Source organism: Antedon mediterranea, chromosome 1 (assembly GCF_964355755.1).
Source record: "Antedon mediterranea chromosome 1, ecAntMedi1.1, whole genome shotgun sequence".
Classification (NCBI taxonomy): domain Eukaryota; kingdom Metazoa; phylum Echinodermata; class Crinoidea; order Comatulida; family Antedonidae; genus Antedon; species Antedon mediterranea.
In genome coordinates this window covers 20,570,349-20,588,491 of record NC_092670.1, presented here as the reverse complement: position 1 = coordinate 20,588,491, position 18,143 = coordinate 20,570,349, and the positions used below count along the sequence as shown (strand labels likewise).

The 18,143-nt window shown below is 31.6% G+C and overlaps 1 protein-coding gene across 1 annotated transcript in view; it reads right to left on the bottom strand.

Annotated features, from left to right (window-relative positions):
* Positions 1–949: 949 nt before the first annotated feature.
* The window catches only part of LOC140061579 (acyl carrier protein-like), a 28,419-nt gene continuing 11,225 nt past the window's right edge, over positions 950–18,143 (bottom strand). Inside the window, exons 4-5 of the mRNA XM_072107903.1 lie at positions 4,081–4,189; positions 950–2,337 (exon numbers count right to left, since the gene is read on the bottom strand). Of these exons, the coding sequence (XP_071964004.1) occupies positions 4,098–4,189 (92 nt within the window). The 3' untranslated portion in view covers positions 950–2,337; positions 4,081–4,097. The remainder of the gene's footprint in view (positions 2,338–4,080; positions 4,190–18,143) is intronic.

Genomic DNA, 18,143 nt, shown 5'->3' with positions numbered 1-18,143 from the left:
AGAGGTCGGTCAAAGAAAGCTGGGAAGAGGTGGGGCTTTAGCTTGGAGGAAGAGGTGGGTCATTAAGAAAGCAGGGAAAGAGGTGGATCCTCATGTTGGAGAAAGAAGTTGGGCTTTAGCTTGGAAAGAGGTGGGGCATAAAGAAAGCTGGGAAAAGGGTGGGGCTTTAGGTTAGAATGATGTGGGTCATAGAGAAAGCTGGGAAAGCGGTGGGTCAAGAAAACTGGAAGAGGTGGGCTTTGGCTGGGAAAAGGTGGTGCTTCATGGTGGGTGAAAAGGTGGGTCCTCATGATGGGGAAAGCGATGGGTTCTTATTCTGGAACAGGTGGGTCATGAAGGAGGATGTGAAGAGGAGGTCCTCATGTTGGGGGAAGAGGTCATCACGCAAGCTGTGAAGAAGTGAGTTGGGTGATGTGCCCTTATTCTGAAAAGGGAGTTCTGAAACCACTGGAAAGACTGGTGAAAGGACAGTTCACAATACTGTAGTAGGAGGAACAAAATAGGAAGGCTTCTAGTAGTTCATTGCAATATTGGTGGGTGGGTGGGTAGGCATAGAGTAAGGTTGCAGATAGCATAAGGAGCAAATTCAGGGCAACTATAAATCATTTAACTAAATACAATCTTGTCAAAAAATGTAGTTCAAATAGGTTGTCATGTGATACTTGTACATAAATATTATTCTCGTTTTTAGGTCACATTCTAAAGGTTAATATACCTAACATGAATTTATAATATCGTATAAAGGAAAATAAACGCTAGTACGTTTTGTGGTACTTGTGTTTCAAAAAGGAGAATAATGTTTAGTGTTATGTAAGTTAGAAAAGAAAAGTTTAAGAGAATCCAAATTAGCTTCTATGTCGTCCTATTTAGGCGCAATAACTAATTATGTATTTCGTCTTAGTGGTATCATCAACATAGTAACCAAACAAACTACAAAACAGAATCGAGATATATTTTATCAACTTTATTTTAGATACACACACCTTAAAATTTGAAGTTACGAAAGAACATTTCCAAAATTCAACATGTTATAACTTGAACAATCCAATTTTCTTCATTTGGGTAACAATTTTGGGCCATGTACCTACCCTGACATCAATGTGGGCCCTACATTGATATCAAGATAGTATCTTTTATCTGCAATCATTTATTTTATTACCAGAACTATCGAAAAACGTAAGCGTTTAAAGAGGTTAGCCAGTTAACCAAGTTAAGTGTAGTTAACCAGTTAAGGTAGAAATATGTTAACTTGACTGCAAAACATGTATTTCATTTATGAACTTAAATTATGGTATATTTAAGGTATGCATGGTCAATGAAGTAATTATGTAAACCAAATTTGCTAACCTAATCTATGGTTAAGTTAACTAATTTTGACCAAGTTAAGCAATGTTCAAGGTGACTATACCTAGATATAATCCAATTGTAATTGACAACCTCTTCCTATAACAATTCTAAATTGCTTAACTTTAAAATGGTAATTTTTCGCCAAAAATATAATTCAAAACACAATTGAATTTCTTAGTTTTGCTGTTCTGTTTCTTGATAAAAACAGTGGAACCGGTTCACAGTTTACTTTCTTTTCAGACCCCGCTTTGATTTTCTTTTCCGATTTGAATAAAAGAGGCTTAAACAAAAAGATGCTATGGGTTAATTTGAATAAAAACCATGTGTTGTCAAAATCGACTGGATTAAGGGAGAAGACAGCATGTGTGCTGAATCTGGGGCTGTCCATGTCAGTTTTTCAATCTAGCTGTCAATAGGGATGTACTGTCAAAAGTATCCGCTAAAGGACTGTGTTATGATTTTCACCTGCCGCCAGGTGTTGGAAGGTTACCATGGTAACTAAAATTCCCATCAGTGGATGGCTTCCTGGTATCAAAATCTAGTTGTTGCTATGACGATACAGGATGTTGCCATTCACGATGGGATACATGATTAAACATGCGGAAGTTACTAAGAATTTCTTTTGTTTTTTCTTTTCATTGTAAATTGAAAATCACTTTTTTAATATATATAATCAAACAAATCAAAAATATTGATAATAATAAAACTCTACAGATATGTATTTTACCAAATTTTTCATCAACAGATTTTATTGAGATTTTAGATTTTACATAGAATGGAACACTTTATAAACTGTACATAATATGTGAGCATCTTGGGATGAAGTCAAATTAATGTTGAAATTGTCACCCATAGTTCAAATTGTTTAAACTTGAAGGACAGCTGCAGTTTATGTGGATAAGTCTATCAGAAACTTTTTAATCAATTGTATCAACTAAATTCACGTCAGAAACTTTCTCGGCTGAATCAAGATGCTCACTGTAATATTATCTAAAAGATAAAAAAACAAAGAAATTTTATCAACACAAAAATATCACTAAGGCATTTAATTAGATAACATCAAACAAAATGGTACTTAAAAAAATAATTTTAAATAACGCAAATTATTCTTTAGGTGTCGAATGATTTTGTATGATGCATTGATAATTCTTTACAAAAATATTGTCTTGTCATTGATAATTTTTAATAAGGTCAGGTCTGTTTTATTTCTTCCGCAGACCTGAAGTTCCACTAATTTTTTGTACACATTTAATTATGAAAGATTAGAATACAAAAGTAATATTCTAAAACGACTTGTCAACAAATATTTAGTGAAACATCCTATCAACTGTTGAGCAGTTGTTAGTTGGCTACACCCAATAGGATAATCAAATTTCAACGGTTTTTAATGTTGTATTTTTGGAACTGAATCAAAAAAATTATTGCAGAACAGCAGTAAAAGCAGGCACCTGTAAAAAGTTTGCACCACCGATATATAACTAATAGTTCAAGCATATGATAGTAGAAATTAGGCTAGGTTCGGACCACAAAGCTTCATTTAGACTGCAAATATACGAGCTCAACTTCAAATGCAGTAAGACCTATTGAAAGCCTCTAAAAAGTTTGTGGTAAAAGGATTGGGCCACAAATCTTTGTCTACACTATCAAATGTCCATATGGAAAAGATGACATATCACTACAATATTTGGGTACACATCGCACTTTTTTTTGTCAAACTAGTTTGATAGTGTAGAAAGAGCTTTAGGCTACACTCATAGTCCATGTGATGCAGAAATTTGACCTAAAAAGTTGATAGTCCTGAAAATGTTGGTTTTATTGAGGCTGAAACTATCTATATTCAGAATATACAGTACAGTTCTGAAATTACACAATATTTTCTCTGCAGCAAGCAATGGGGTTTTAGTACCCTACCAAGGATTAACCCAAAACACAATGTATGATGACTCAGGCAACACTAGCCTAGGATAAGTGGTTGATTCAATCTTTAGGCCATTAAGAGACCCTTCACTGCCTTGTGCAACCTGTCAAAGAATTACACCAGCTATGCTCAGCTTAACTTAAAATCTATCAATGAGACCTCATCAATAATAAACATGAAATTATGCATGCCATTCAATGAGCGTCTATCAACAAAATGGAATTTTGTTTTATCGCAGGCTAAGAAAAAATTACCCTTTTAATAAATGTTGTAAGTAAAGTAAATAGCTGTCTGTTCCGAAGTTAACTGTAACTAAGGCAGTACTAAAGCCCTGTCTACACTATTAAATAGTTTGACAAAAAAGTGTGATGTCTCCAATATGGTAGTGATATACCTAAATATGATATGACATCATCATGTCCATATATGGGCATATTACACTTTTTTTTGTCAAACTAGTTTGATAATGTAGATAGAGCTGTAGGCATGCCGTCCTTTGACTGTCAAATTATTCATATTTTAATTTTCAACTTAGCTGAGAATGCAATGTACTTAATATAATATTTGTATTGCATGAACATCATCATTCCTATACTGTATACCTTTCACCTAATTACTTTTCTTCTAAATAGAGCAAGATTTTCAATTGCTCTCAACAATAAAACCAAATGCAAATTAGAATGTTAGATACTGTAATATCTGAGAGTCTCCTTAAAAAAGGGTCCAATATTTAATTATTTACCAACATAATGTATACTGGTTAAGAAAATGTACAGAGTACAAAAAGATACTACACAACCTTTGCCATGACTTACCTATATGGAATGGGAGATCATTCGCAAACCTCCATCTTATCGGCAATGTATTCTACTAAGTCTTTGGGTGTCACCAACTTCTCTGCATGTTTGTCAGGGATCTCAAATGCTGCAAGAACAAATAATGCGACAATGACATAATAATAAATAATAAACTAAGCATTTGCCACAGTTCTAAAAATTAAATCGTTCATCTAGAATCTTAAATGAGACAAATAAAAAAAGTACAGTGGATATACAGTTAATCTTCTGTGTAACACATGTTGATCATGGAAGTGCCGATAAAATGTCAGTAAAAGGTGAAGAATATATCTTTCTCCTCTTCATAATACGTAATTTTTTAATGTAAACCCTGAGGATAAAATATAAATGATAGTAAATTTCCTTGACGCATCTAATATACAGACTGATCAAGTACATAGTATTGAATGGCTAGTAGTATAAATATAAATATACTTTCACTATTACAAAATAACAACTGATGAAATCGTTTGTAGTAATTCAAATCAAAATCATCAAAATAACAATTTCCTTATCACAGATTAATAATTAATAATCTTAACATTACAACAGTTATTAGGCCAACAAGGAAAAGTCAAGATGTGTACACATACTAGAGTTAAGCTGGCATAGAATAGATTCAAGCAGATTTTAATGATATCAAAGTTACAGTACACCCGGCGCAATTGCTTTAATTCTCTCTGTGTCATAAATTCCAATATAACTATGATGTACCTCTGATGTTTCAGATATCTGATAACGTTCAAATATCACAAACGTTTGAATGCAGAACAATTGAATCGACTGACGCACTGAATTCTGATAAATAAAAAAGAGCGTGTACAGTAAACAGCTAATGTTTGATGGTCAATCAAATAGAAAAATGTTTGTGTGGACCCATGATGTTCAGTAAACATGATAGTTGAAACTTTGCCATTGAGATATTTTTAACATTAACAACAAATACATCACATGATATAAATTGACAAAATAAGGGTCACTCTATCATCAGCGGAACACATTACCATAGGCGGCAGCCTATGGGGAGAAAGATGACTATCCTAGTGAAATACATAATTCAGGAAGGAAATCACATAACAGGTGGATTAGTGGTCGATTGGTTAAAGTGCCTGGTTTATAAGACTTGGTTCGACCTTTCGCTATTTAACCTTTTATTGACATGGACACTGCAGAACATTAAAAGCTCAGTTTTGAGTCAAAATAACACTCAACAGTTTGTAATACAGTACCCACAGTAAAATCAAATTCATAATTATGGAATGATATCCAAAAATGTGAGTATAAATTGCAATATTAAATGTATCATATAGTGTAATACGGTAGCTTCAGAAAATTTAACGGTAAAATCAAGATCAAGCTCGTTGTGTCAGTTATGGTACATCTATCCGTCGTAAGGCAAAACAAAATCAAGACGGTAACAATATCATAACCAATACTGTAGGCTGGTACCTGTGTTAGAATGAGATACATTTTAAATTGATACTGGCAATAAGTATTAAACTAGCAAATTTATCATTTTAACATTTTTGAATTTCTTGCACATTTCTATATGAAACACATTTTATTTAAGTCAAAAAAGCAATAAATCACAAAATTAACAAATGTTTCGAACAAAAAAAGCCCATAACACATTCATTTTAATCTAACAAACTAATCAGCTATCAATATTAATATAACTAAATTGATTAATATATCACATTCATTAATATGCACTCTTTCAGACAGTATAGATAAGATTAATAGACTATAAGTCAATTAATATTGCATTTATTTTTTAGACATAATTATAATAAGAATATATTGCTGTCTATATAATTTTTTTTAAGAACTACTTAATGTCAAGACTCCACTAATTTTACATAGTGATGGAACAACCCACTACAGTATGACATGAAATCTCAATTCGAGTGGTTATTTTACTTAAATTAGCAATGTTACTAATTAATATACTCTTTAGCCTACAGTAACCAGATTCCTTTTAAATAACTTGATCCAAGAAACAACCAAAATACAGAAATTTCCAAATTGTTTTCCAATAAACATCATCAAAGTATTCTTGTTTCTGTACATCTAACTAACAAGAGATACAACTAACATATTTTATCTAATGTTATTCACAAAATTCTAACGTCACAAGGTACTATACACTTCCGAAATCTATAATGCAGGAGGAACTCGTTAACATTTTTCTTTATCTGAAAAAAATAAAAACCATCAAAACAACATTACCCAATTTTAGCTGCCATATATTATAATATAACAATCTATCATCAGCCAAAACATACTGTTTGTATTAAATACTGACTAGATTGAATATCTTGGGGAAAATGAAAGTCCTAGTGGTGTCCCAGTAGAGGATCTACTTTTGAGTGGTATTATCCATAAAGAAGACAACATCAACTTACTGACACGGTCATTTCCTGTTTGTAACATTTTTAGATTTAAAAAAAAAATGGTTTAAATTCTTCTATATTCATCTTTTGAATAATTGCTCCAGATGTCAACAGATTCTAAAATAAATTTAACATTTAATATACAATCAATTTAAACCAACAATGATTTAGGTTTCATTTCTATATCTTTATTGTAAGTAGTTGAATATTTAATATAATATAATTACTTGTTTCATAATTTTGTCCCCAAATAAAGTTGCAAAGTTCATTCATTCTACAATAACAGTTACTAGTTTTAGAATATTATATTCAAACCAAAATTGTCAAGTTCTCCACATTTTCAATTTATTGAGAAAAATAGAAAACTGAGAAATTTAGTTAGCTGTATTATGTTTTTTTAAATGCTTCCAGACAAGATAAAATCAAATTATCTTCAAGAACCAATAAAACAATTGGATAAGCCAAAGATTCACACATTTCTAATAAAATAAATCATTTTTTATCCATTTCCTTGAATAAAAACCAAAAAGCATTATCACAAATTAAGTTTTGGCAAAATCCCAGTTTTAACAGACAAACTAAAACTCTGCTATTCTATCAATCAAGATTTAGTATATGATCTGACAAGATGAAAATATTTAAAATAAACATGTTTAAATTATTATTCCTATCATACAATTATGATTGATTGCTTTTAGGCAAGGTCTTTACTGTCAAAACGAAATAATTCATGTTGTCGGAACTACAAATTGTTCATCGCATAAAAATCTGTAAACATTATTATTTTAAAGACATGTTAAAAACATGAAAAATAAAGATTAATAAAGAAACGGTTAATTTTAACCAAAAAAACATTGTTTGACAGACAATTTAGAAATGTTTAAATGTTTTAATTATTTTTTTAGGGGGACAATATATCTTAAATATATATATAAATTAAAAAAAATAATAATCTTAATCAAAAAGATTAGGCATATTTACAGTCCAATCAAGATAATCAACAATTGGCAATAATATTAAATGTTGTAATTAAAAGTTAATCAAGCTGAAAATCCAAACATTTAATTTTTCCTATATATTTTAATTTGTTTGTCCCACATGAAACTATTCTTATTTCCTTTACATATTATTGTCAGAGGTTTCTAAAAAAATATGCACATTTTTGTATCCACAGCTTTTAACGACAGATTATAGTTTTGAAGTCCGGAAATATACAGAAGGTATTATTAAGATTTACGAGCATATATTCCCATAATACTTAATAAATTATGATGATTCCAGAAGCAATGATAATAATTTCCTTTTATCCAAAAGGTTATTTAAAGGTTGTATTTCAGTAAATTTTCCTCGTTCTTACTGAAAATTAATGTCAATACAAGGATAAAAGTTATTAATTTACTACTTTTTACAATTTATTACTACTCCATGGCCAAAATGTAATTAATAACTATCTAAATTATTCTCTGGATTGTTGTTATGCTCTGTATACAGTACACTATCAAATTAGTTTGACTAAAAACGTGTGATGTGCCTAAATATGGTGGCGATATGCCTAAATATGGTAGTGATATGACAACATTATGTCTATATATGGGCACATGAAGTTTGATAGTATAGACAGAGCTTTTATTGAGCCAATGGTTCAAGTTCCTCTTTCAGTTATCTTATGGCGTTATCAGTGAAGAGATGTTCAGTACTTTAACATGCTTTGTTCATCAAATTCATAAATTTGTTTAATACTCTAGTGTGAACAGAGAGAGGTTAAGTTAAAAAGGAAGAACATACAGAAACATGTGCTGTTTATTAACTTGCAATAAATTGTGTCATGTGAACACAGGTTAAAATAAGAAATTAGTGTTATAAATGCATCTATTTGTTACTCTAGTGTGAACAGATAGAGGTTAAGTTAAAAAGGAAGAACATAAACGCTTCCAACACACACAACGTCAATCATCTCACACACAAAAAAATATTACCAAATCAAATTAACACAATGTAAAATTCTGCATTTAACACATTGCTCAAATTATCCAGAATGACACATTGACCCCCCATGGGAAAGATCACAGCTCCCTAGATGTTAGCCCCCACGTACAGGTGATTAAGAAGGGGAATGTACCTGACCGCCAGGCATCACAATCGTGCATATTATTTTATTACAAAGCACAGAGATGAGTCAAACGACCGTAGGAGAGATTAACGCTCTGATGCACTTCCTGTGCTTCGAGTGACATGGTTGTAAATGTGTACAGGCAGGCAAGCCAAGAGGGATAATGAGAACTGGTCAGATACAATGCAGATACTGGGGGCATAGGTGATGATAGTCATCTAGGTTTTACTTAATAAATTCAGCTTCCATATCGGAGTTGGTTAATATCCTACATACCTCCCCTTCTATTCCCCAAGGAAATGTTTACTATTTATCAGAAATTACAATCAACCTATAGTATACCAGATACCGACACTGATGTATAACTAACATTGTCTGTATTTATATAGAGCTTTAAATAAAACAGAGAAATAATGGAAGATTTATTCAATCTGTGTAATGAGCACATTGGGCTACAGTATCTTTCCAGTGTAGGAAAATGCAGAAAGAGCATGACATTCTCTACAAAAAACTCTGTTGCAAACAGTGAAACTAATTCAACAAAACAGTAACATTTCTGGTGTTGTTGGTGAAATTAAAACTGCAATTTGTAAACATTATTAAACTACCTACTGTGCCACAATGATTTGATAACATTTCTATATTTGTGATAAAGCAGAATTCACATTGATCTCTCCATGACAGTAGTCCCTGGGATGGAGAGCTTCCTCCAGAAGAACAACCGGTAATTTTGGGTGTCGCTACCAGAGGTGAAAAGGCCATGGCCAAGAAAGAGATCAAGACCATAATGCCGGTATACATTTAGAAGTTGTAACAACTTGTTAGAACAGCTAGGAAACTATTAATTACACAGACGTGGTCATTGACCTGGCTCATATTAATATAGCATAGTCAATCAAGCATAAATGAAGTTATAGACTATGTTTCTTCCTTCAAATATACTTGCGGCAGGCTTATTATTAGCATGATGAAAGATGGATGGCGGTTGTATTGGGCTAGATCAAGGCCATAATATTTAGGGTGGCATTGAAGGATGAGTGGCAGTTATATGGGGCTAGAGCATGGCCATAATATTTACTGTAGAGTGGCATTAAAGGATGGATGGCTGTTTTATGGGGCTAGAGCATGGTCAATATTTAGGGTGGTATTGGAGAATGGATGGCGGTTGGCGATTTTTTTTTCCGTACGAGAGTTCCTCCATCGGTTCGTTTCGGACTCAATCGACTCTTCGGTAAGCCACCGATGCTCACTGATGCGTGACAGCAACCGCAAGACAAAACGTGAGCAGCTTTTTTGCACGAGTGACAGATTTATACCAAAGACCTACTACACTATCTTTGCTTATACATACTAGAGGCCTAATACTATACTCACTGTAAAATATAATAATAAATATTAATAGTAGTACTGAACGTCATTGTAATAATAATAATAGGCCTAGAATTTTAATAATATAATACTGTATAGGCAGCCACAAACCAATGTATGTACCATCAGATTCACAAACAGTAACACACACACAGCAGCAGCACTTTGTTGGTCGTCACAAGCAAGGCCTAGCTAGCCTAGCCCTACGTACGTGTGCTTCAATGTAGTACATTTCCATCTACAGTACTATTTTTTATTTTAATAAAATGAAGTAGTAGGTTAGAAATTATATTTACAGAAGTAACACTAACAGATGTTTTTTATCAAGAAAATTACAATTTTCTTCAGGTTTTTAAGTGTAACATTTGAAAAATTGTATACATATACTACTAGTACGGTACTACTAGGCCTATTAGTAACATGTAAGTTGTAATGTATAGAAACACATGCTTGCTTATAAAGCGTTTAATATTGTGTTAATTTAATCATTATTGATATCTTGGCCGGTGGAAATTTTGAATTAAAATGAACAATTTTTTTTAAAAATTTATTTCAGAAACCATAATAAAAAAAAATAAAATCAAGAATATGGAATACAGAAAACCGATCTTCATGACAAGATGATAGTATCACATATAATTATAAGCTTCCTGGAAAATGTGTTATTATTAAATGTATTTGTACTATTGCAGTCGTGTCAGTACCGTAATTGAATGTTTTTTACTTTGCATGTATTTTTTATGATTTTCCAAATTACATATACACATAATAAACAATAATATTAGTTGTAGGCCTATAACTTAATTAAAACTCCAAAATTGCCTATATTAAAAGTCTGAAATCTTTATTTTTCAAGATTGGGGATAATTAATACGTACACCTTTAACGTAAAATTTCCATTACCTTACAATATAAATATTAATTTAATAATATTATTTTAAAAGGTATAAAAAACATACACTGTGCATAGGAATTCCTACTGTACAAAAGTAATACCTTGCATAGGCTTACACAAGCTTGGCTAGGCTAGCCATGGGCTAGCTACAATACCATAAACGATAAGAAAAGAGCCTCTCGTTCGTGACAAAAATATCTTCAATATGCTATTGGGTTCTTAATGTAATTACTAAGTAGGCCTAGTATTTATTAATTAATGTCATCAAAACTCGTATTAGTGTAGATTCATTTTACTATTATGAGAGCCTGTGTGAAAGTATTAGCTCGCGGTTTGTAAATGTAAATTGTATTATGTTGTCACGCATCAGTGAGCTGACTTTACCGAATACCGAAGAGAGTCGATTGAGTCCGAAACAAACCGATGGAGGAACTCTCGTACGAAAAAAAAAATTGCTGGCGGTTGTATAGGCCAGAGCCATAATATTTAGGGTGGCATTGAAGGATAGATGGAGGTTGTATGGGGCTAGAAGAGCATATGTATGTTTAGGGGTAATGAATGATGAGGTGGTTTAAAATCTTAGCATTAAGGAAGGTTTAAGAATGTTATCTTAAAGTTGGTCTGTTCTGACATAAATTTTTTGCTTTGATTAGATTGTTCTAGACATTTAGAAAATGAAAGAAAACCTTATAGGCGTCCGTCACAATAATTGATGAATTCCACATCACCTGAGTGAAGTTTCCGTTGGAAAACAAACATACCGTACTCTATTCTTGCATTCCATCACAAAAACTGATTGTGATAAGTCGTCTGCCGTAGGAAATGGCAATTTGCGAGTATGCACGACACAGCGTATCTAAGCAAGCGCCACATCCTAATAAACGTTAGGGACTTGGTCTGGACTATTCATTGCGTGCAACGTTGTCTCCCTGTTGGTTAGTGTGACCTGGATATGAGTGGATTCTTATCTATGTTGTTTCTTATCTTTAGATCTCCAGCAACAGTGCAAGCATTTGCTTTGTGAATCATATCGCAATACTATGACCAATGATACTGTAAAAAAGTGTTGTTTTAATAATGAAACTTTTTAAATTATATTTTAATTATTTAAAAAAATTATTATTAACATTAGTAATTCATTCACGCCGGTAAAATTTAAAATTCTATTCTAATAAATAGATATTTTTCAATTATAATTAATATAATAATTCATTTATTCCGGTAAAATTTAAAATTCTATTCTAATAAATAGATTTTTTCAATTCTATAATATATATAAAAAAAAAAATTGGGATCTGACTTAGGTACAGTAATTAATTCAATTTATTTTGTAGTTATAATAAAGAATCTAGATAATTCTGTACCTGTATTTTGGTGAATTTTTGTTTGTGACATCCAATATAAATATAGAAAATGAACAAAATAAAGATATTTTTTTTATAGCTCAATTATTGGAACCAATTGATCAACACAAGCCTAAACCATTGATTTATTTTTATTTATTTCAACATTATATCCCCTATCCCTGGCTATGGACCTTTTGATATAGTTTATTGAGTAACAACAAAAACCACTTATACTACAGCAAAGAAAATAAAGCAGAAATAGGTGCATGAGTTGACACAATCTAAAGACTCTACAGACATCATGTAACGATGGATTCATTCAATGGATAATCAACAAATTTGAACTTATTCTACAATTATGAAAATATGATGATAAATGCTTTGTTTTTTGCTGCGTAATAGCATTGACATGATGATTGAGATATAGAATAATGTCAACAACATAATCGCTTCTGGCAAAGATTTAGGACAGAAATATAATTTTATTTTTTAGTTAGACATTGATGTACAGTAGTTCGAAATTCATCTTGGAGTGTGTGCCAACAAAACTCAAGGTTGGTAAAATCTTTATCCATTACTAGGAAGTTAGAAAGTGGTTTTCTTCTACAGTATGTAGAATTCAGCCAGGAATATAACAAAAAAATACTATAATACATTTTAGACTGGGTGGAACAAATGTAGACTGGGTGACCCTACTGTAGCCTACCGCACTACTTTCATTAAATGATTTAAGTTGTTAATGTATAAAAAAAACCATCAAAATTAATATAACCCAGATTCATTTGCTACTCAGGAAGCTCTCATACAAGTGATATCAATGAAAATCGCGAGCGGCTAATAAATAAAATACAGATTGCTGTAAACTGTGGAAAAAAATCGACAGAAACAAGCTTGAACAGACCTGTCAACAAGTCTACTTTACTAATGGAAAAACATAAAATTGGATTTGCAGTTAACACAGGTCAAGCCATCTAACTACTTTAAAACATTTAAATAGGACATTCTTAGAATTATGTCAGAAGTACGGTTCACTGAGAGGTCAACTAAGGATATTATAATATGCAGGTGGCTGTCTGGAGCCAAGAAGGCTAGCAGGGGTTTGTTATTGACTGGAGAATGGAGACTAGAGAGATTATCAATATACAGTATCATTTAATTGAAGTGGTAATGTTCAATTCAACGTCCTAATAAAAATGTTAGAAAAAAGATAGAAACCTTTTCGCTATAAATTATAAAACAAAATATAATTCAAGGAAGTTATCTAATAAATTGTTTAATTTGTCAAAAGATTGGATTGGAATCAAGTTCTCTTCCGATATTTGTCAAATAATTTAATAAATTGTCAAGTATCGTGGTATGACAAATTCAAAACGAATAATATCAATCATATATGTAGCAAATATAATTAATGTATTGCTGCTGAGTACAGAAGTAGCCCACTTATACAATAATGTAACTTCCACATCATGTACAAATCATGCAAATTAATTTTAATTATCAGATTTCCTCCAATGGGACTTTGAGGTAGTTAACTGTAAAAGCCTCAATTAATTATAATTACTTTAAAAAAATGTATTACTCTTTTTGTTATTAAGAGAGTTATGAAATACTTTAAAAACCAGTTATTTTTATCCAAGATATAATGAAAAATATCCACTTCTTTGCAAACTGAAACGAAATTATTGACTTAATTATTTAAACAAAGATTACTAAGTATGTTTGATAAAATTGTGTTATTCACTGATGGAAAATCTTAATACTTAGAAACAATGTTACATTGTTAAAACTATTTCACTGGCAAATTTTCCCTAACTAGATGTGACAATTCTTCAAATTATTAGTAATTATAATATAAAATGAACAAAAGTATGTTTGATAAAATGATGTTCAATCAAGGATAGAAAATCTTACATTTTTAAAACTTATTCAATAGAAAATTGTCACTAAACTAGATGTGACAATTCTTTATTACTATTATTATTATTAATAAAAATTAAGGTGTTTTAATTTTTTTTAAAGGAAAACAAAATACCTATATAGGATTTGAAATGTTTTAGCATCCAAGCAGTATGAATATGTCACATACTGTATAAAAATAAAATATACCAAGAACATAACAATAACATTGTCTGATCTGAAACATCGTCTTAAAATATTCTGATGTATCCAAACGTGCATACTACAGTAATTTCTACAATTCTCAAGGACAGAATATATCCAGGCAAAGCTAGGTAAAAATTGTACATTTATTCACTGAATACTCTGGACAGAAATAAAATTACCATTCCAAGGAAAGCTTATTTGAGTATGCACTAGGGACGGATATAATGCTTGATAACTTTAGTACAGTGTGCAATTATAATTATGGTACATAATAATTGAATATTAGGTATTCATATGATTATAGTATCATCAGAAGTAACAGGATATTGAATATTGTACAATTAATCAGCATTGCGTATCCTCCGCTTCTTTAATTGCACTATGAATCAAATAGCATGCAACATATTTTTTTTTTAAATTATGTAATTAATATTATCATCAATGACAACTCTAAAAATGAAATGTTGGTTTTGATATTAATCTATTAGCAGGGATGTCAATATAACAGCAATGTTCAGATCTAAAGTGTATAGTAGTTGTGGCAGATAATGAAAAAGGATCTGTGTATGTTTGTAAAGCATCATTTTAATCCATAGGGCGGTTTAAGAGTATTGTTTATAAAAAATATACAACCAAAGATAATAAAAGGAGAAGATACAACAGTTCCATTGGCGGTGTAAACCACATCCGGGTTACTATTTGCCTACGCCTGAAGGTGGCGCACTTTGTTTCGCAAGAAAAAGTGCGTCACCTTCACATAAAACTTTTATTGTAAATATCTATAAAAATGCAATGATGATTATTTATCAAAATGATTATCAAAATATTAATATCAAAATTAGTAGAGCACAGATGCGAGAACACATCAGATCATCACGATTCATCCAGACGGGAACCATATCTAGAGCCCGCCGTCGTTCAGCTGCTGAATTCTTACACGTCCATGAATAAACGTCTGCGTTTCCTATCCTTCTATGTATTATTAACAACGTGTACTGGTGATTCTTTACCTATTTATATTCTTTGATACAACCTAGAAAATGCAAGTATGCGTGTTATAGCGCCCTATTTTGACATTGAGTCAACTACTGTAGCATCTTGGATGATTAACCAACTGAGCACATTGCATTTTGGGTAATGTTTTATTATTTTGAAAGCACAAATTTAGAAAAATTGGTTACTAGCCTCTGCTGACCTCGCACTTCCATTTAGCACTTAATATTATCTGTTGAGTGTTTCAATAGAGCCTGTACACAATGTTAAATATTATTAGCAACTCTGTGAATAGTGAATTTCTAAATTGAAAAAGAAAAGTTGTTGCCATTCAAGGCTATAAAACTATACAAATCTGATACATTTCAGTTAATTTCTTCAAATGTTTGTATTTAGTTTTAAATTACCTGATGGTATCACACTTTTGATTATAATCCATGATAAAATCAAGGTTACTTACTATAAAGAAAACTTTTTAAAATCGTACATTAAACATTTGTTTTACTCCCCAAGGACTTGATAATGAATCATAAGCTATGCTAATATTAATAAACATTCTCTTTTCTTTATCAGCGTTAAATATATTGAAATTCATCAAGTGGTTTAACTTGTTCTGCGTACGTGCAATATAACGTAACATTGAATGTACTGTACCTGAAACCTATCAGAGGTATATCAGATTTATCAGTATATCAAAGTTAACGACAAAGGTATAATAAAAAAATTCCCAGATTATATAAGCACTTGCAACCAATATGGTTCACATCGCCTTAAATCGGTTTTATTAACGCAGCTATATGGACAGTAACTAAACCATTCTACACAGTGAATTTAAATAAACTAAACATTTTAAACCAAAGATTTTGTATATATTAGTACATCCATTAATCAATGTAAGAAAAAAAGCTACAAAATTAAAATATAAACATTTACTACTTTTCGAAGATTTAGGTTTGCAGATATTTACTCAACAGTTTGAAAAATGTAAGTACTTAAGTGAGTTCCATTCTTTACATAGCTAGTTACAATCAGTTGCTAACAACTGTCCGAATCTATCAAATCTTGCGCTGGATCAATATGGCTTTTATTATTTATTGTCAGTGCAAGTTTAATCAAACTTTAAGGATAGATAAGCCTTTTAAAATACATCAAATTTGACAGTGTAAAATGATTGTAAGATGCTTTTAACTTTTAGATCTAGATTTATATGTTATAAAAGCTGTAGATGAGGCCTACAAATAAGTACTAAGGCAAGGATTGTTTGAATTGAAAAAATAAAGTTTTCGTGACATGATGAAAGTATACTACACGCAAGTATTGTTTTGTGCAGTTATGAAATCAGCAGAATAAAAATAAAGTGTAGTAATAACTGACTATACAACCCTGGCCAATGTATTAAAACACACCATGGATATTCTATTTATTTGGTTAGTCAATATATTTTTGTTATTCCTTACGTACAACAAAAATCTACAGATATTTTGTAAGATATCCTATTAAGCTATTCACCTGTTGGCAATATCAATTCCTTTACATTATCATCCTTTCCCTAATATCTTCCTAAGGGATAGATGTATCTAGGGACAAAGATCACGATACTAACTTAATTTAAACACAATCTGACCAGCCAAGAGATGAAATTGATAGCGTTTGTTGTTTTCCTACAAAGTTCTCTGGGATAGATACATACTGTACCAATGGAATGAGATATTAAACATTTGTACTACTATAACTTAGTCAGGTTTTCCTAACCAATCTGAGCAGTTGAGGAATGACATCTTTCCCTACAAACTTCTCTGGGATATACTGTACCAACGGAACAAGATACTGTCTCAGTAACAGTACTGTACTACATAATAACTTAATCAGGTTTTCCTAACCAAATCTGAGCAGTTGAGGAATGATATCTTTCCCTACAAACTTCTCTGGGATATACTGTACCAACGGAACAAGAAACTGTCTCAGTAACAGTACTGTACTACTATAACTTAATCAGGTTTTCCTAACCAATCTGAGCAGTTGAGGAATGATATCTTTCCCTACAAACTTCTCTGGGATATACTGTACCAACGGAACAAGAAACTGTCTCAGTAACAGTACTGTACTACTATAACTTAATCAGGTTTTCCTAACCAATCTGAGCAGTTGAGGAATGATATCTTTCCCTACAAACTTCTCTGGGATATACTGTACCAACGGAACAAGATACTGTCTCAGTAACAGTACTGTACTACTATAACTTAATCAGGTTTTCCTAACCAATCTGAGCAGTTGAGGAATGATATCTTTCCCTACAAACTTCTCTGGGATATACTGTACCAACGGAACAAGATACTGTCTCAGTAACAGTACTGTACTACTATAACTTAATCAGGTTTTCCTAACCAAATCTGAGCAATGGAGGAATGATATCTTTCTCTACAATACAAAGTTCCTTTGGGATACGTTTCTCAGGAGGAATACAGTACAGTACCTAAACAATTCCTAGTTTTTTCCTAAAATTACATTAAGGAATGAAATAGTATGGTCTGATGTTCTTTTCCAAAATGTTGCTTTCCTTGGATGTATTTCTCCAGGGACATGGGTCGTGATATAGTATGTAACTTAGTTATGTTTACATAGTTTAGGTTTTCCTAAATTTGACCAATCTTAAATGATTTTGTCCTTCATCTGTTTGAGTCATAACCTGAAAGTTATCTTATCTTTAGCATCAGTTGCTTTTTAAATTTTGCCCTGCAAACATAAGAAATAAGCCTTTGAATTCTGATAATAGATTATTATAACACAATAGTTTGATTGTATCAAAGATGCAGCACTGTATGTAAAGTCACCTA